A 19,950-nucleotide genomic window follows, 5' to 3' on the forward strand; every position below is an offset into this window, starting at 1 on the left:
TGGAGCTTGACATGCAGGTTATCCTGGGCAATTCTCTCATTGTAAGCACAAATGACGCTGCTTGTGTTAGGCAGGGCATTAGAAAAGCAAGTCACTCAGAAAAACTGCAGGAGTGCGTGACGAAGAGAAAAGGCAAGTTAAGGAGGTCGTTCCTGCCATCACTGAGGTGATTGTTGTTTCAAAGACAATGCAGTCCCAAATTTCAGTTCAGTTTAAACCACTTCAGTCAGTGCAGGTATGGTTGCATTTTCTGTTTATTTAACAACAAAGTAAAGATTAAACAAAAACGGCTAAAATTCCTTTTCATCCTGATGGGACAGTTGTATTCAGAATATTCTGAAGGAAAGACAGTTAACACATTAGTATTGGTAGTATTGGTTAAAATAATAACGATTTGCAAGTAAGGTGGGGGCAGGAGAAATACTGATAATGCTGAATTGTGCAACTGAATGTTGGGTAAGATGTCTAGGAATAAGAAGATAAATGAGCATACTTAGAAATTTGCAAAAACTTACAATGAGCTGGAAGTTTGTCGAAGTCTCCATCAGCATTTGGGTGTATGGATGCTTAGAAATAACAGAGAATGGGACTGATTCGGTGCACTCATATCCCATCTCAATGTACACGCTCTCAAGATTCTAAACAGACAGCGGAGACAAAAAAAGATTAGCTAGCAGGTCAGGAAACTTCAGTAATAAAAATAAATACAAGCAGTGACCAAAATGGACTGTGAGGGGCTCCAAACTGATCAGTATCTTCTCAAAGTGTCTGATTCTAACCAAAACTCCAAGCCTATTGGATGAACATTTTACTGGATATGGGAAAAGAATTGGAGTGTCCCTGAAATTCAACCTTCAATCTCTGCTTTTCTTACACAGAATTCAAGACATTATTGTTGAATCCAGCCTGAAGAGTCTCTATGATATTATCATGATGCAGGACAATGCATTTTTATGTTTTAGATTGATGACAGACCTATTAAAATAGCCTGGCACAGAAGAGCTGCCTGCTTCATAAACAATTCATTCTCTCTCTGTTGTTACCTTCTAAATTAGGACTAGGCTAAATTCTTTACACATTAATTTTATTACCACAATATTTATATTTAGTTATTACATCCAATCTGGTGTCATGTGTGTTGTGAAACTCTTCTGAAGGGCTTTGGTTAAATGAATCTTAAATTGAACAGGAGATGCTAAATGAGGTCTAGCATTGCTCTCTAGGTAATTCATCATTATTACAGATTTAACAGAATGTAACATGAATTCTGTGTTCCACGTTTGTAGTGGAACACATTTTCTTCCAAACCTAAATCTTAGTGATTTGCTAAACCAAAATTCCTAAATACCTGTTTGTGTTGTTCGTAACTCAAGTTCCCTGGAGGAAGGGCGATGCCCCCCATCCTGGCGAGTTTGTGGCAGACGACGTTAAGCAGAGCAGAAATGGGAACTTCCTCGTCCTTAAAGAAACTGCAAGACGAAAACAGAGCATCCTCCTCTTTGTAGTCTTCAGTGAACTTGAAGGATGTGGGCTCTGTGGGTTCTTCCGTGCCAGGCAGAGACTGTATTAAACAAACCTTTATGTCAATTTAAGAAATGTGCTTGTCTGTGATTGTTTTTGGCTTGTAGAAAATAATCTAACAAATACAGAAATATAGCACAACAGTACATCTGGGTTTGATTTGACTCACTTTGCTTTTTATATACTCACATTTACGAGAAGGCTCAGTAATGGCTGCTGGAGATGTTTCCCCAACACCACACTAAGTGCTCTGATAAAACCCTGTTTGGGGTTTGGGTTGGCTGCAAAGTACTGCAGCATGGACACATAATCCAGCAGAGGAGGAGAGGAGGAATGGTCCGCAAACATCTGGAAAAAGAACTACAACAGAAACAAATTGATACAAGTATCAATTAATAATTATTTCAGTCTTTCGCAGGTGTGTTAATTTGAAATGTAAACGTAAGAGAAAGCAAAAGTTCCCTTTTGATATTGTTCATTTTAAAGTAGAACCATGCATTATGTTTTTTCCCTTTCACAATTATGGGTTGCTCCGTCACGTAAAATTCAACTGACAAAAACATTCAAGTTTATAGTGTGGACAAATCCAATTTCTTTTTAGATTAGAAATAAAGAAGTTAAACTCTAGCCTGTTACCTTCTGCAGGTTGACTGAACGGTCGTAGGGGAGAGGCTCTAAAGGGTCCTCAGGAACTTTCTGGACACTCTGACCAGGAAACCACAACTCTACCTGTTAAGAAGGAAAAAAAAAAGCTGATCAACCAATCCATGAAACTAATTCCTGTGACAGCTTCTATTTATACATCATATGTTTATTTTTCTCACAAACAAACAGGAAAGGGTTGGACATGTTATAAGTCACACACACACACACACCCACACACACACACACACACGCACACACGCGCCCACACACACACACACGCACACACACATTAGTGTGAAATTAGGATAGAGCCTAACCTTTAGGTACTGTTCCTCGTCTATATATCCAGTGTCATCAGTATCTGCTTCCTTAAATTGTTTCAACAAATACAGCAGCTGTGACAGAGAGGGAAGCGGCCAGGGGAGAGTAGCGCTGAGCAGAAAGCGCCGCCAGTCTATCAGCTCATATTCATCAGTTAGCAAAAAACTAATCTCTAACAGCTGAAAGCAAGAGACAGGACACGGCATTTACTGCTCGTTCAAAAAAACAAAAATTACGCAGTATTCACTGCGACACTTAAAAAAACCCCAAGAGAGAGCCTCAAACCTGCTGAATACCTGCATTTCAATCATATCTGTCCAGGCCTCAGGCACAATGCTCCTGCCTGTGCTGTTACAGACCAAATCTTGGAAAAAGAAAAAGAAGTCAGAGCTGGACATAAAGCCTAAAAGACAGAAAGAAAGGAAAAGGAATTATGGGTCGATGACTGGGAAGAATACTAAACTCAGTATCAGTCCAATTAGTTTCTGGTGTAGACATGAACCTGTTGGAGCCATGTTGAACAGATGATTGAAGAGTGACTCCAACTGAGCAACTGTCAGTATGGACCGATTTGGTCTCTCCAAGGAAGGGGGACGCGGTGGAAGAACCATACCCGAAACCAACAGACAATCTCCATTCAAGTAGAACTCACGGTCTTCCTAAAGTACAGAACACAAAAACTGGTCTCAGATTTTAAAACAAAAGCACCCGAGCATACTAGAAAGATTCAACGAAAGGCTTTACAAACCATCACCAGCTCGTAGTGCAGCTTACTGGAAGCCTCTATGTGATAGCGAACCACTTCGCCAAGTTGATCAATACTGGAAGCAGAAAAATTAAAACCTTCTGTACACAATACATGTTTAAAATACCTTGTCGCATTCAAGACCCCTAAATATTTTCACATTTTATTACAACCACAATATCCATTGTACTTCAATGGGATTTTATGGAATAGACAAGCACAAAGTGGTGAATAGTGCTGTGCATTTATGCTCGCTCAGAATTGCAGCAGGTCTTTTAGGTACAGTTTATCTCTACCTGCTGCTCTGAAGAGGTTGAGCATTACATCTTTTGCTCATCCTCCATTGCACGATAGTTAAGGCTGAGTCAGATTGGGTGGAGACCATCTCTGAATATCAATTTTCAAATCATGCCATACACCGTATTTCACTGTATTTAGGTTCAGGACTCTGACTGGACCATGTCTGAGTCAGGTTCTTATCTATATCTACAGCGTGCCCACATGGACAAAAAAAATCAAAAAGTATGGTTTTGAAAATGATCAACAAACAATACAGTTTGTATTACAATACATGTTCAACATAAATGGATTTAACCAAAATTGTTTTCTAAATTTCCATAAACTAATGACAGACATTTGTTAAGCATTGTGAGGCATTATGAGTTACATCAAACAGCTAAAAAAAACAAAAAAAAAACGATAGTTTCTCTAACAGGTCAGATGCAGAAGTTCAAACACCCCTTCACACTGTTTAAGGATACAAATATGTTTCCGTACAACCAAAAATATTCAAATCAGGTTTACACTACTGACTGTAATCTACTATGGTACTGAAGTCTGTGGCTGTAATGTAACAAAATAGGGAGAATTTCAAGCGGTATGAATGCATTTGTAAACCACACGATGTACAGGGCTGCTGTACATACACACATATGGTCAAACCACACCAAATCATAAGGGGAACAGATGTTTATGTAATCATACCACTTCATTTCGGACAGATAGCATTCTTCAAACCGCTTCTCCAGTCTGTTAAAAGTTTCATGCACTCTGTCTTCCAGGGAGCTGACCATCGCCAGGCCGCAATCTTTCACCAGCTCAAGACGAACCTTTATTGAATTTTCTACAAAACACACACAGAAACAGGACAAATACCCAGCTAAACACTGACTAATAAAGTGCTAAATACAATGTTATGTAGTGCAAAAACGTAACTGCATACAGGAACAGACATTAAAACAACCCACTGCATGATATTATAAATACTTGACTATGTGATACTGGGACAGATAGTGTAGATGTACATACCCTCATGAGTCACAGCAGCTGTAGATTCTTTATATATTTTCTCTTTAAGTTCTTGTTCTTGAGTTTTTTCTGGAGGTTTTGGGGGTGGAATCTCCACTACTGGTGGAGGTAATGCTATGGAAAGTAAAAGATAATACAGGAGGGTTGATTTAAAAAAAAAAAAAAAGAAATTAGACAATTACAGTACATATATTCCCTAAAGGTTGTTAAGTATCATGCCTGCGTGCTTTTTTTGTGACTGCTTTTCCTTTTTAGAACTTTTTGGACTTGTATTCTTCTTTGATACGGTCTCTTTTTCTTCTACGACCTCTTCTGGCACTTCTGCCTCTTTCTGCTGAAATTCTACTGACACCTACACAATTAAAAGACCAGCAAGATTCACTACAGCAAAAAAAAAGTAGGTAATATAATGTGTAGAGAACATTTAGAATACTCTTCAAGCTAACAAAAAATAACATTACCATATCCTTGATAGTTTGAATAGCTTGAAGAGCCTCTTCGTAGTCACTTATAAGTTTCCCCCGAAATAACTTGAAGAAACAACAAAAAGAATCAGTATCTGCTGCGCTTATGGATCAGAATAAAGTAGAACACTAAAAGTGACATTTACATTATCTATTATCTTAGAGGAAGACCTCCTGGAGTCACCGGGTCTAACAAAAGTAGAGAACAATCAGGTGTACATAATGTCTTACAGTATTTATCACAATATACACGTCAAAGTGTTTAGGTGAGCATCAACAGGCTTTTCAGAGGACAACTGATGTACTTCCACTTACTGCAGGTTTCTATCGCTTGTCTGTTCCTTCGCCCCACTGCTCAATGGCTCCGTACTAATGAAACACATTTTTAAGACATTTTCATTAGTCTTTAGTAATTTTTAAACTAGACTAATATCAATGCAGTACAAAAGTATCTCTTTAAATGTTTTTTAGACTTTTTGTTGTGACAGCTTCATTATTCAATGCATTTTAATTAGATTTTATGGGACAGATCAGGAAAAAATACATAGTGTCTGCAAAAAGCAATTTTGGTCTCAATACAGATTTTTGATAATATTTAGGTCTAGGGATGTGTGATATGGAAAAAAAAATCCTATATATTATATATACATCACAATGTTTTTGGTATAAAACTTACAATAGAAATGAAAACCATTTATTCTGTAAGAAATTAAACAATCACATTTTTGTCTGTAAATATGTTCTACCCAGAACTCCTGAGTTTTAGCAGTTTTAAGCCTCACCTCATATAAATATATATTTATGTAATTTGTGTGCCGTGTTTGCCAATGTTTTGTTTTATGCTGCCTCCTAGTATTGCCAGGTCTCCCTTAAAATAAGACTCTTAATCCAAATGACTACCAGGGTAAATGAAGGTTAAATAAATAAAAGATATATCTCTATAGAGAAACACAATAACTTTAATATGAAGGATGTCTGTGTCGAATCCTGCTTTTTCTTCCAGTGTGGTGACTGGAACTTGAAGTTGTCTGCATTGCTGGTATTAAAGCACATGCTGATTTGCATTTGTTGATTTGGACCAGATGTGTGGAGAACACAGCTGACGGTTTTCTCGTCAATAGATTCCCATGCCAGAGGTACCTGGGCATGTTGGCTGTTTCTCTGGATTGTTGGTGTAATGGGGGGTGGAATACAAACGCATGACACACTTTTTAGATTTTTTTTTTTAAATTACAGTAGCATTTTGCCTTTACTTCATAATTATACATTACCTTGTGCTGGTCAATGACATGACATCCTAATAAAATCCAGTGAGGTTTCTGGTTGTAACTTGGGAAAATTTGGAAAAGCTCCGAATGAATGCTTTTGCGAGGCACTGTATATTTAAGGTTCTTACATAACCTGATCTTTGTCCTGATCTTCAGCTCCATTTTCTTTCAGTAGCGTGATACCGAAATCTTTGGGAGATGTCTTAAGTGGTACTTGTCTGTTCATGCCCCAGTAGTAGACCAACAGGGTACAGAGTGTTTCACGGAAACGGTTCATTTCTATCTGTAGGACACAACAAAGGAAATGCTGGGATTTTAACGTTTCTGTAACATCAAACCACAAACTAAACAGCTACATACACTTAGCAAGTTACCTGTATTATCATAGAGTAGTGGTTGATGAGCAACCCTGATTGCTCCTCCAGCCATCCATCACACATGAAAGCCGCCCTCTCCTGCTGGTCTTCTTCTTTACGCTTGTCGGTGATGTCCCACAGGCGTTCCTGCAGCTCCTGAATATACATCGGATCCATTCAGGGTTTGTTTTATTCCCTTTTAAATGACGGGCACATAATCTGTTTGCTCCTTTTGCATCACGGTACAGCATATTCTAACATAGTCTTACATCCAGCCTCAGATGAAGCTCCGCTTTGGTCTCCTCATCCTCTCTCATGTCGTCTGGCACGCTGTTGAACACCTTCTGCCACTGAGAAACCAACTCCTGCTTCAAGTCAGGGCAACTCAAAAAGTGGTTGTATCTTTCTCTGAAGAAGTGTCACAGTTTTACAATGAGATTAGAGAAATTTACATTAGCTGCAAAATGCTATGGAGAAAAACTCACCCATAAACACTTCTAAACCCGTTTTCTGTGCACCCACATTAGAACAAATAACATTTATGCCTATTCTGACATGAAACAACCAGGAGATCATGTTTTAAAAGTGCAAAACAAAATCTAGAAACAAAAGAATTAAAACTGAAAGGATTATGGTGTTAATCATGATGAATTGATTACTGCAAAAATCAACTAATTTAGCAATCAATTAGTTGTTAACTAGTGTATAATCTTGAAAAAGGGTCATTTGCTGAAAGAACGTACTCAGCGCAATATATAATCCAAAACTGTAGTGAAATATGTAGGTATGCATTTGAGTTTAAAGAAGAGGAAACATTTTTGTCTGTAAATCTATTCTACCCAGAACTACTGAAGTGGTGGTTTTAGCTTCACATGGTTCAAATTCTTGATCCAAATTATGAATCCAATTCAAAATCTCCCATCAAGCACCTTTTGCTGTCCAATGATTAATCGGTTAATCAAAAAATATTAAGCACATTAGCCCTACACTGTATTGATGTTAGTCAAGCAGAAAGGGCTGAACTTTTCACATGTTGATGTTAGAGGTGTTTTTTATCTGCATCCTTTGCTCCAAATGATCAAATGTTCACTAAAGGGACGTTATGCTATTGCATTTTATCATCTACAACATGAATTGAATTATTTATTTATTTGCATCTATTTATGTATTTTTATTAGAAGAAAAATGCAGAATGTGTCCTTTTGTTATCCCAATAATCATCTGAAGAATCAACAGATTAATTAATAACTAAAATAATCATTAGTTGCATCTCTAAAAAGAATAAAAATAGGCTACAAGCTGTCGGTGGATGAATGTGGATCTAAATATGTTTTGTTTACGTGAACAATCAATTCTTGTTAGCTTGTAAAGTGGAAACTTTCACACAAAGGGCAGTTGGTGCTTCGAGTTGAAACCTAGAAACCAAAAGACTGAACATGATACCTGATGTTGAAAAGGTGGCGGTCAATAAGAGTGAGCTGTAAACGCAGCTGCTGCATTACATGCTTCATGCTGTTTACATAAGACTGACAGACATCTTTCCAGTGTGAACACAGGTACTCAGGTACTTGCTGGAGAAAGATAATAAGGGGAAAATATGAACTAAATCAACAGCAGAGAAGGAGGATGGTAATAGCAAAACAGGGAAAAGATGAATATTAGTTATCTCTTACAGATAATACATATAGGAGACTAGAAGTATATCAAAGAAACCAATAAAATACACAGACGTTTGTGGCTGCAACAAGACTAAAGATCTATAAAAAGCCTTGCAAGGTACTATAGATGTTACAAGGTGGCTAAAATGAATAATTTTTTTGTAATATATGCAAGAGATAGAACTAAATGTTGTAGAGAATAAACAGCTTTGCAGGTATTCAAAAACCACCTAAAAACAAATAAAGCATGTAAATAAGAAAAGTATGTCTTACTGGAGACAGAGCTTCATTTACGTAGAGCGGATTCATTGTGAATGATCCTGGCACCTGGGGGCTGTCATTGACTCCGTCAGCAGGCCCAGTGGACGATGCCACATTGTCAAAAGACTCTTTTCATCACACAAAAATATACACGTTAACATTAAAACAAGGTATGATTCAAAAGCAGCTGATCAAATCGTGTCTTAATGAATGTTTTTAGATCAAGAGTACAATCTGACTTGTGTCTTTTCCCTTCCTGAGGCTGGACATGGGCCTTATAGAACTCCTTCTCTCCATACTTTTTGGGCCCTCTGACGACATATCTTCACTAAGAGGATCAACGGCGACTAATGAGGAATTAATTGCAACACTTGTGTTAATATTGTATTTATGCTCAGTAAAAAATGTTTGACAAATATAAATTCACTTTAAAATAACTGTATAAGGCGTGATTAAAGAACAGCTGATCAAATCATGTCTTAATAAATAGTTTTACATTAAGAGTAAAATCTCATTTGAATCTCTTCCCCTTTTTCTATCCATATTCTCACACAAATAGAGTATCATAATTATGCTGATGGAACACAACTATAAATTCCCCTATTACCAGGAGACTTTAGTCAGGTGCATGTATTTGAGAAATGCATTAAACAAATTAACATTTGGATGAGTCTAAATTTTCTTCAGTAAAGAAATGGAAAAAAATTAATTTTCAGTTTTTGGTCAGAAAAAGCGCAGGTTAAAAATTAATGCACATCTCCTTTAAATTGGTTTAACATGTTCTGATTTAACATGTTCAACAGGACTCTGGAAAATGTATAATTACCGTAATGCCTTTGTTTTTAGGAGACTCGATTATTATAATGTTATTTTTGCCCGGACCTCCAAAAGAATCAGTAAGATCAAGAGTTCCCCCCCCTGATCCTATTGATCAAGCTTCTTCAGAAGCTGAAGAGTCTCCACAGTGAGAGTCTCCTCTAATACAAACTGAGGCCAACATATTAGTCCGGTCTTTACATTGGTTATCTGTTGCTCAAAGAATAGAGTTAAACATTTCACTGAAGGTTTACAAAGGACTTCAAGGTAAAAGCCCAGAATACATCTCTGGTCTGTTCATTGCTATTAGGGGTGCCCCAATTGCAGTTTTCTGGCTGATCGGCTGACCTGCCGATTCTGATTTTGTCCGATCCCAATTGTTTTGTTTTATGGTAAATAATAGCAAGAAAGTTGCTGAGTTGGCAACAGCGGGGTCACTATTCTTAAGTGCGAATGTGCAGACATGATCAGCTGGCTGATCAGCTGGCTAATCATGTCCTATAATGCTCACAGCAAAGCGATAGAGGAATGTGACTAATTTTTAGATCTTTGCTGAGGTATATAAGATCAGTGGTTAAGATCAGCTTCCTATATATGCATTGATCACCGATCTTCAAAACGTAAGGAAATCGGGGGTGATTTATTGGTGCACCCCTAATTGCTATGAACCCTTGAGACTTCTAAGAACATCTGAACTAACCCTAATAACTATTCCATGAGTTCCAACAAAGCATGCTGAAGCAGCTTTTAGTTATTAAGCACCAAAAATCAAATCTGGAATAAACTTCCCGTTCACTGAAGGAATGCTCACACCTCAAGTTTTTCTCAAAACTAGTTAAAAAAAAAAAAATCCTATTTGCTGATGCCTACGCTTTTTTCTTTTATTTTATTGATTTGATGCGTTGTACTAGATTTTTGTTTTTATATTAGCATTTTGAATTCCTTTTGCCTGATAGTTGCTATATGTAAATAAAGCTGTCTTGCCTTGCTTTGCCTTAATGATGGAGCTGGACCTCCTTCTTGGTATGTAATCTAACGCACCATCTTCACCAGGATGAAGCCCAGCAACTAATAAGGGAGTCAATCGCAAGATTTGAGTAAATATTGTATTCCTGCACAATAGAACATGTTGACAAACACAAATTAACTTTAAAATAACTGCATGAGGTGATCAAATAATGTCTTAAAAGTGAAATCTCACCGGAGTCTCTTCCCCTCCTCACAGATTTAGAACCTCTTCTTGTTTCCTTTGGGATTTCCTCTTCGGCAGGAATTCCTGAGGGAATTAATTGCAAGATTTCAGTGAACACTATATGTATGGCTCAGTAAAACATGCTGACAAATTCATATACAAAAGTCTCTGTACTTAAGCAGTGAAAGTCTTATCGGTGTTTAAAAGCAAGGAGGTTTCTTTGAATTAAAGTATTCTGATCATTTAATTATTTGGAATAATTGACAAAATTACCTGACTTCAACAGCTAAACATCAACATTAAAATGGTTAAAAAAATTAAAAAAATAAATAAATAAAAAATGTCACCTTCTTCTTGCTCTTTCATAACCTCACACAAGGCAGACTCCACTTTGTTATAAAGATCCCCCTCTTCCACATCGGCGTTGATATTCACCAAAATGTTTTGCTTTTCACCATACCACTTTTCTAACTCTGGCCAGGTTTCCTGAAAAGCTGCAATCCTTCCAGAAAAAAAAAAAATCAAGTTAAAACCTTGAGATTCCAGTCATGGAGAAGAAAAATTCAATCCAGCAGTATTCCTGCCTGATCACGTTGTGCCACCTGTGTGTAACGCTGCACTACCTGTATGTAATGTGCGGAGACCACTTGGCGGTATCTGTTGATTGGGAGGATGCCATAGCAGCATCTTTAGATATTTTGGGACGAAAATGACCATATGAGCACCAAAAAACATTCACCTTGTTCTTTTTCATAACACAGAGCAAAAAGCTCCACATCATTGTACCTTTATCTCTGGATGCCCTTCTAATCGCAGTCTCATCAGGTAAATCCAGCAGAACAGCCACGTCCAGCACAGGTGGAGTAGGTGTTGGTGGTTTGAGCGGTTCTGGATTAGGAACAAGTTCATATGTGTTGACTTCAGTGGCATGTTCTTCTTCCACAAACCCACCCAAAGCTTTCTCCAGCAATTGGGCTTGAGCGATGTTTATTGGAAAGCCATCCAGGACCCAACCTGACTGAGCTGAAACCTGACTAATGGGAAGAAATCAGCTATTTTAGTGTTTGTTGTTAATCCGCGTCACTAGAAACCAACCATTTAGTTCAATACAACAAATGACCATTTTATAAAATATGGTATTTTCATTTTCCTGTCATACTGATAGCTCACAGTGCTTTATACTAGAGCCACTTTCATCCATATATATGCAGATTGCCTCGCCCAGAGGCACATGTGACAAGAGAAAGCTGGAACTGAAAACCTGTCAATTGCAAGACAACTACCCACTGAACCACAGTCAACCTACTTAGGACAGCTGACCTGCCTAATCCATGCAAATAGTATTTCATAGTTCTTGTAACATCATTATTACCTGATTGCGTCAACTAAAATGTCCACTATCAGCTCATTTGGAATGGTATTTCCTCTCTTCAACTCCCTTTCTACTGATGCTGCAATCGAGGCCATCTGCATAAACACATAACAGAAAGTGAAAGTAGATATGTTTCATTACAAACAGATGGTAGGTCTGGTTTGAATATTAGGATTCTCAAAGTCTCTGTTATGTTACTGGTAGAAAAATCCTCAGTAATACCAGGGAGTTCAATGTAATGTGTGACGTATAAAGGAAAACAAAATTAAGAACGTGCATTAAAATTTCATTATGCGCACCCTTGAACACTCACTTTGGCATTACATTCTCTTTTTTCTTCTGGTTTGGTAGAATCTGAGAAAGAAAGACCTAAATAAAGAAAGAGACAAAAAAGGAATAAAGAAGAAAGGAAAAAGAAAGAAAAACAGCTAAATAAAAGTAAATAAGCAGCTTCAATAAAAATAATACAAATTTTACTTAGTCCCACGGAAAAGCCTTTTTATACATCTTTAACTTTTTTACTTGAAGGAGAACGTGCATAGGACAGAGTAAAAATGAACTTCCTTCCACTTCACAATTATGCTCTACTTCATAGAGGTCCATCACATAAATGCCAATGAGATACATAAAAATTTGAGTTTGTACAGAAAAAACAGCTTGAATAAACCACCTGACTGAACTGGTGTGGGGGGTTGAGAAAAATGCTCACTCTCCTTCTCCTCCTGCTGATCTGTAGCCTATGTTGTTAAAAGAACAACAAAAACATCTGCTTTAAACTTTGAACTAAGATTAAATGGTAAATTAGAAGTTCCAGCTCTATAATTCACCTTCTCTCCTTCCCTGGCAGACTTCAGCGCCTCTTCAATCAGTGTGTAAGGCGACAACACAGTGACGCCATGTGCTGGGTAGGAAACATTAACTTTATATATTTCAACAGTTTTAGCAAAGTAGAAATTGCAAGGGCTGAACACTTTTAATGTGTGAACTTTAAAAGGTACACATTTTTTAAAGTAAAATTTTATACCTTCAGAAATCTTCTGCAGACATTTGGTCTTGCCTGAGGTAGCCTTGCCCAGGACGCATGCCTTGATACGAAAATCTCTTTTCTTTAAAGATTTTAAACCTTCAACAATCTTGGCCATACATTTGCTCTTGCATTGGCAAACCTTGCCCTGGATGCAGGACTTGATAGAAAATAAAGGAACGGCCGTGGCCGGTTCCACAACAGTTGGATGAGCAATATTTTTAATTCGGTAGATGGCATATGCGAGAATGTCGTTGGTGGTTGGTGGTAACTTTATTTCTTCTGGAGCCTTTGAGCATGTCCACACACCAATCATATTCTTAAAAAATAAAACAGAATTTAAAAAAAGCTTTCTTCTATTGAAAAATTAAAAAAAAGCCATGCATTATCTTTGGCAAAGCATACCGACTGAATTTAAAAGTAGTGAAGTAAAGTGTTATACTCACAGTGTATTCATCATAATCCAGGTTGTTGAGTACCTCCTCTTTCTTATGCTCCGAGGGCTTTAATGCTGCCGAGAATGCAACCTCTGGCTCAATGTCTTTTTGTGACTCGTAGAAGGGAATACCCCGAATGAACAGTTCCTTCCACTCTTTATACTTCTTCTCTGAAACAATTCTGAAAATGACAGCATGAACAATGGCAAGAAGCAAATGTAGACTTTAAATTGTGGATACAATTAGACCATAGATCTGAAAAATGGCTTCAGGGTCATAAATCACTGAACAATATCAAAACATAATTTAAGTGTTGTTTCATAAACAGATTTATTTATTAAACAGTTTAAAAATATTTTATTTATTAAATATTAACACAAAGTACCTTGCAGCCGGTAATTGTTGAGCTGGCCACTATGAGACTCTCATACAATAATCAGCTACTGTAGGACTTACATCAAAATTCAAAACACAAATTATAAAATGACCAAATTCCTCTTATTACAAAACAGATAAACAACTTAACTGCTGAAAAAATAACACAGCATAATTATCTTTGCAGTCATAAGCATCTTAGCGCTTATGAATGGTTCTTTTTTTTATTCATTGGCTGGATCCAAATACAAAATACACCTACTACGTTTAGCAGCAGTTTTTGGCCTGACAAGTTTATTGCACAGAATATTATTGCATTTAGCTGCTCTAGAAGTATTTACAAAAAGCTAAATCAGACTTTTTTTGTTAACCTGGGATAAGTTGAGTAAGCTTTATCCGGCCTGCTGACCGATAATGTGCAGCAACAGATGCATTACTCTAATAGATTATTGTTAATTTTCCAAACATGCTGTATTTTATTAAATGAACAAACACCATAATGACATCACTACGAATCATACTGAAATCAATAAGAGTATCTGTAGGATTTGAACTTTTACTTACTCGGTTGCATCTTTCAGATCATTAAGTTGCAGTAGCAGAAACATGTATTCAACTTACAACTTAGGTTCCTTTCACAAAAAAGTATTTTTTTTTGTCTATCATCAGACCAAGAGGTGAATTTGAAAATAAGTATCCTACTGACAGTTACTCCCCTGTTGCCAGCTCAGCAACAAAAAAATTTTGGTGTTGGCCAAAATCGGAATCGGCGAGTTAAAGATCGCTGATCTCCGGTCAGCCAGAAAACTGCTATTAGTGCACCCCTACTGACAATACTGTTTCTTGCATATTTCTAAAAGCGAGAATGTCACGTACTTCTCTGTGATGCTGCGATATTCTGCGACTGTGGTTGCCATGTCCACTATCTGTCCCAAAGTCTCTGAGCAGAGGCTGTAGTGTTTTGCATGTTTTTCGCGAGCACGCTCCGCAGCGACCATCTTGCAAAATTCAATCTCCTTTTCGATCTCTTCTGCTCGAGCCAATTTGGCCTGCTCAGCCAGAGCCTGCAACAGTTCCAGGGAGAGGCAAGGGTTTAGTAGAGACAGCATGGCAAAATCTTTATGTTGCTGTTGGAACTAATTAAGACAATAATGAATTCTTACCTAAATATTGAAATCTGTCAACGCCATTCTTTACTTTAATAATTATTACTTACCCACGCTTGTAAAAATATCTGTTTTACAAATTCTTTTGTTCATAACACCAAACAACACAACCACACATTAACTCAAAGCAACCAAAACCATACATTTTCTTGAAATCCCTATGGAAACACTGCAAAAACACAAAATCTCACTTATATTTTGTTGGGTTTTGAGTACGCTCGAAAAAACACAAAGCTAACTTACAAGTCACTTTCTTCTGAGCAAGACACAGAAGCTTGTTTAAAGCTAATAATTTACTAAAATTGTTGACAATGTACTAGTTCCACTGGCAGATTATGTCACTTATAATAACACATTTTTCCCATGTAATAAGGGGAATCATCTGCCAGTGAAACTATAGTACTTTTTAATCTATAGTCAAGACGTATTTACTTAAAACAAGCCCATATATCTTGATCAAAACTTACTTTTAAGTTAGCTTTGTCTCTTTTCAAGTGCATACAGATATTTGCTCCAGAAACCACACAAAAATACTTGGTAAGATTTTGTTTTTGCAGTGATCACCCATAGAATGATTGAAAATGCCCCTCACCGCCTCCTTGTCCAGAGCTTCTTGAAAATTCTTTTCTCTCTGACGCTTGTACTGCTCCTCTCTGAACAGGCGATTCTCCAAAATCACCTCTTTCTGCCTCCGTATCTGCATCAGCTGTTCAGCCAAACGCTGCTCCTGCTGCGTCTGACGAGTCAGACGGCGCACCATTTGGTCTTCAAGCTGCGCCTCCTGAAACACAGGTTTAAAACCACAGTACAGGACAACGTGATTGAGGATATTCGCGGATATGCGAAATTCCAGAGCAAAAACAGACGATGCCACTGTGATTATTTGTTCCTGTTGGGAACATATAACTTCACAAAGTTTCACCTGCTGAGATTCACGCGCTTTATACTGCTCCAATAGAAATCTGTCTACTCTTTTTTGTCTCTCTTCTCGAGCCACGGCATTCTCCTTCAGCTGCTGCCGGATCCCCTGTATATACTTGGTATTGGATTGTAATGTCAGTTTATCTGGTTTATCTGCAGGGACTTCAGTGTCCAGCAGGTCGGGACTAAAGGAAGAGTCTGCAGGGACGGATATGTCACTGGGGCTGAAAATAATAAATACAAAAGATAAGTATAGAACTCTACAAACATAAGCATTTAAATAAAATAGTATCTTATACTAACTTTACCATTTTCTCTTACCTTGACAAGGTCACATGACTAGAGCTGGCAAGTTTGTACTGTTTCTCCTCAAACCTGGCGATTTCAGCCTGGACCATCTGCACAAGCAAAGCAGTGGGAAAAGCAGAACAATTACCCTAGAAACCTACTCTCAAAACAAAACATAAAAAAACCTTCCTTTTGCAAAATGAAAAGATTCACATAAATGTTTGTATCTTGATCAAACCTGAACTTCTTTTTCTTTGAGCTCCTCCTGCTTCCTCTTTTTCCTGTTATCTACACTGGAGTCCACTGGCTTTAGCAGCTTCGTACTTACGTCACTGAACCTCTGATGACCAATCTGCAACTCACAAATTTTCCCCACATAATGATGATTGCATTATCAAGCGTCTAAGGACACATGTATGTTGTCCACAAACCCAGGCATATTTAGGTTAAACTGAATAGAAAAGTAAAAATTTTGTACGTTATTTTCCATATTTTTTACCTTCTCGCTCTTTTCCAGTTTCCTCTCATCTTGGATTTTGGGCAGCTTCTTTTGTTGAGTGGATGGGATCGCCTTAGACAAATCATCCAGTTGTTGGTCTTTACATTCATTATCCTGAGTAATTTCCGGAAGAGCCTGGTCTGCTATGGGTGACACCACCTGAGGAAGTTGCTGTATAAAAGGAAAGATACTTTTTACATTTTTTGTCACAATATCCATTATCAATCTACTAATTCTGAATTCAAATGGAAAGGTAAAAGTCAGATGAGTATTGGTAAAGAGCATATTATCCACAGACACCAGCCTCTAACCACTGGTACTGCAAAATACCTTACACATTTATTCAATGCTCTTACATAAGACTGGATTTCAGACTCCCTGTTCTGCAGGGAGGGGAGCTTCAACACCCGGCTGGTTCCTGCAGGCTTCTTCTCTTCTAGTGCGACGTAGAGCTGGTAAAGAAGGTTTGTGGCGACACCGTGCTTCTCCTGCATCAGATCTTGGGCTGTGCTCTTATTGAAGTTGACCCCAAGGCGCTTAAAACTTGGCTCAAGCCGTGAAAAGTTATTGGTTTTGGCGTCGGAGGTACTAAAATACAAAAATCTGTTTTAATGATTGCTGAACACTTTAAATTTGTAGGCAAACAGTATGACATTGAGTTTGGTATTTGATTAGAAACCTTGAGTTCAGTACTGGGGTGGAGGTCTATTTCATTGCTTTTGAAGAATCTGGACTTCATTTTATCACCTACTTTAAAATCTGCCTTGGTCAAACTGGGGCTGAATGATTCTACATCAAGCTGTGTTGTGATTTCATGTGATAGATCAACACCAAACAGTACAAAGTTGTGAAGTTACTCTTTTAAACAACAATGTGTAAAGTTTGGTGTTCTTCTATGTTCCTCCCCTTTTACTTTGATATTCTTAAATAAAATCCAGTTCAAGCAACTCTTTTTTTTCAGTAAATAACAGCACACCTGTATGTCATTTTATCTCAGTATAATTTGCTATGTTCTATGAAGGCCTCAGAGGTTTAGTGAACGGCATCATTAAGACCAAGGAGCCCAACAGTCAAGTCTGTGATAAAGTAGTGGAGGGATTCCCAGCAAGGTTAGGTTACTAAACAATCTCATAAGTTTGACCATCTCACAAAGTCCACTTTCATCCATCATCTTCAAACTGGAAAGAGTAGGACAGAGTATGGTATGGCAGCTGCACTGTTGCAGATAGGGAGCCTCTCCCTATCTGCAACATGAAGATTGTTGGCCCCCATCTTCCCTCTCTGATGGACATTTACACCTTCAGATGCCCCAGTAGAGCTATAACCATCACAGAGGACAGCTCCCACCCTGGTTTCAACATGTTTGACCTGCTGCCCTCAGGGAGGCGCTACAGATGCACCAGAACAAAAACAAGTTCCTCCAGAAAGCTCTTAATACTCAAAGCTATGTGCTAGTCATATGGTGGTTATATGTCCACGTATGTAGGTATGTATGTAATACCACCATATTTATGTGGATATTTTATATCTTCCACTGTGTGCACTGGTTTTGGAGTTGGTTTTAATCTCATTGTACATGTGTATAGAAACAACAAATTGTAAATTTATAATTCTAATAAGCACGTGAGTTGGCCTACCACATATAATTCCAATTAAGTAAAGTTTACATTGAACTTATGAAAGGTGCTATATAATCACTAGTTTCACGATATGAAACTTACTCGCTTTTCAGAAACATATTAAAATCCTCCTGCTTCTGATATTTGTGAAGTATCTCTCCCAATAGGTAGCCATTAGAGAAATTCTTGGAAAAGTTCCTGGCGTCTAAAAACAGACAGCAATGATGGTGTCATAAACTTTGATCAATTATAAAGTTCAGAACATTCTGTGCTCAGATATTCACAATTCAAATCTAAGACATTAAAACCAAAGGCATAGTTGTGCCATGCCTTTAAAACTTAATGTCAAATTTTTAACAAAATGCTAAAAATGTACGAAGTTGTTTCACGCACAACTGCTTTGAGGTATTTATTACGTTAGCGTTAGCCTAATGAAGCTAGCTTTAGGTTGGAGGATTGTTTTATTTTACACTTACCTATGGTTTCAGAGAGCCTTAGTTCACGGTTCAGCCAAGAGCACAAAATATCTGACATTGTCTCTGATGACTAAATATCACCTCATAAGCAATTCAATAAGAAGTATCTCCTTTTTAGATAATATAATCCTTGCAAAAATCAACACCGAAGAAAACTTCAGTTTCACCTTGTTGCCATGGTGATATGTAAACAGCGGAACCATGAGGTGTATGATGATAACGCTGATGACAAAATATATTGAAGAAATGTGAAAAAGTTTAAGGGGAATTAATATTTTCGAAATGTAATGCATACGTAAATTAATTTTTATTTTAAGAGTACTTTCATTTTTCCCAAATCTAATTTCTAGTCCAGCTCCAGGTTTTGAAGGAAATTCTGTGGCCCTGTAAAAATCTGTTCCCCCTGTGTCGGGAGCGCGCACTGCAGAGTGGCCTTGTGCCAAAAAATGTTAAATAAATTTGAGTAAATTATTGAAAATATTCCCGGTCTTCATAAACAGAAATAAGACTGCCTTGATCTAAAATGGTATAATAGAAAATAAAACTAAAGTTGGGCCAATACAGCTAAAGAAATTGAATATAGCAAAAATATTTGTCAATTTTAGAAAAAGAAAATTATATATTGTATAGATTAGTTATACTCAAATTGAAATACCTCCAGCCTTTATTTCTTGTTATTTTGATGATATTGGTTCATTGAAACAGGTTTTAGTAAAGTTAACCATTTACATAAACCTTGACTGCAGAAGAAACAAAGGAATGCTCTACAATTTCCAACCAGATGAGTGTGGACTTCAATAAACACAGTGGACCTGTACCAGCTGGTCCCCAAATCTTCACTAAGTTTGAAACTTACACTGGACTTCGCATAAAGTGAATTCTGTGCATCCCCACTCTTCCTTTAGACTGTGGTACCTTGATTTCCAAATGAAAAGCAATCTTTAAGCCTACTACACGTCTTCCTTCCACCTAACTTAAATAAATAAGCTTGAACAACCAGATCCTTGGCAATAACCTTTTGTATTGACTGGACATTTGTCCCCTCAGCAGCATACTGGCCCAGCCTGAGACCAGTATTTTAATATGATATGGCAACAATGTACGTTGCCATATCATATTAAAATGTTATACTCAGCACTAATAAGGTAAGTAGTAATCTCTCTGAAGAGTAAATTAACTCACCAAGCACAGAAATGAAATCAACACTGACAAAGTGGC

The 19,950-nt window shown here is 37.5% G+C and overlaps 1 protein-coding gene across 1 annotated transcript; it reads right to left on the bottom strand.

Annotated features, from left to right (window-relative positions):
- Positions 1–236: 236 nt before the first annotated feature.
- spef2 (sperm flagellar 2) lies at positions 237–18,899 on the bottom strand. The gene is made up of 41 exons (XM_044110181.1): positions 18,733–18,899; positions 18,359–18,461; positions 16,994–17,225; positions 16,638–16,808; positions 16,377–16,490; positions 16,172–16,248; positions 15,852–16,074; positions 15,522–15,710; positions 14,640–14,827; positions 13,398–13,569; positions 12,952–13,270; positions 12,755–12,828; positions 12,598–12,664; positions 12,241–12,296; positions 11,928–12,022; positions 11,342–11,589; positions 11,179–11,242; positions 10,903–11,057; positions 10,565–10,639; positions 10,348–10,431; positions 8,787–8,894; positions 8,560–8,675; positions 8,072–8,199; positions 6,898–7,036; positions 6,647–6,784; positions 6,401–6,555; positions 5,320–5,373; positions 5,151–5,193; positions 5,002–5,070; positions 4,760–4,892; positions 4,541–4,654; positions 4,217–4,355; positions 3,236–3,308; positions 2,990–3,146; positions 2,784–2,890; positions 2,484–2,666; positions 2,158–2,250; positions 1,711–1,881; positions 1,349–1,561; positions 516–638; positions 237–336 (listed from the first exon to the last, which is right to left on the bottom strand). Exons 1-41 carry the CDS (start codon positions 18,788–18,790, stop codon positions 304–306), a joined length of 5,253 nt encoding a protein of 1,750 aa, XP_043966116.1. The 5' UTR covers positions 18,791–18,899; the 3' UTR covers positions 237–303.
- Positions 18,900–19,950: the final 1,051 nt, after the last annotated feature.

The sequence above is a fragment of the Gambusia affinis genome, linkage group LG03 (assembly GCF_019740435.1).
Source record: "Gambusia affinis linkage group LG03, SWU_Gaff_1.0, whole genome shotgun sequence".
In the NCBI taxonomy this organism is placed as follows: Eukaryota; Metazoa; Chordata; class Actinopteri; order Cyprinodontiformes; family Poeciliidae; genus Gambusia; species Gambusia affinis.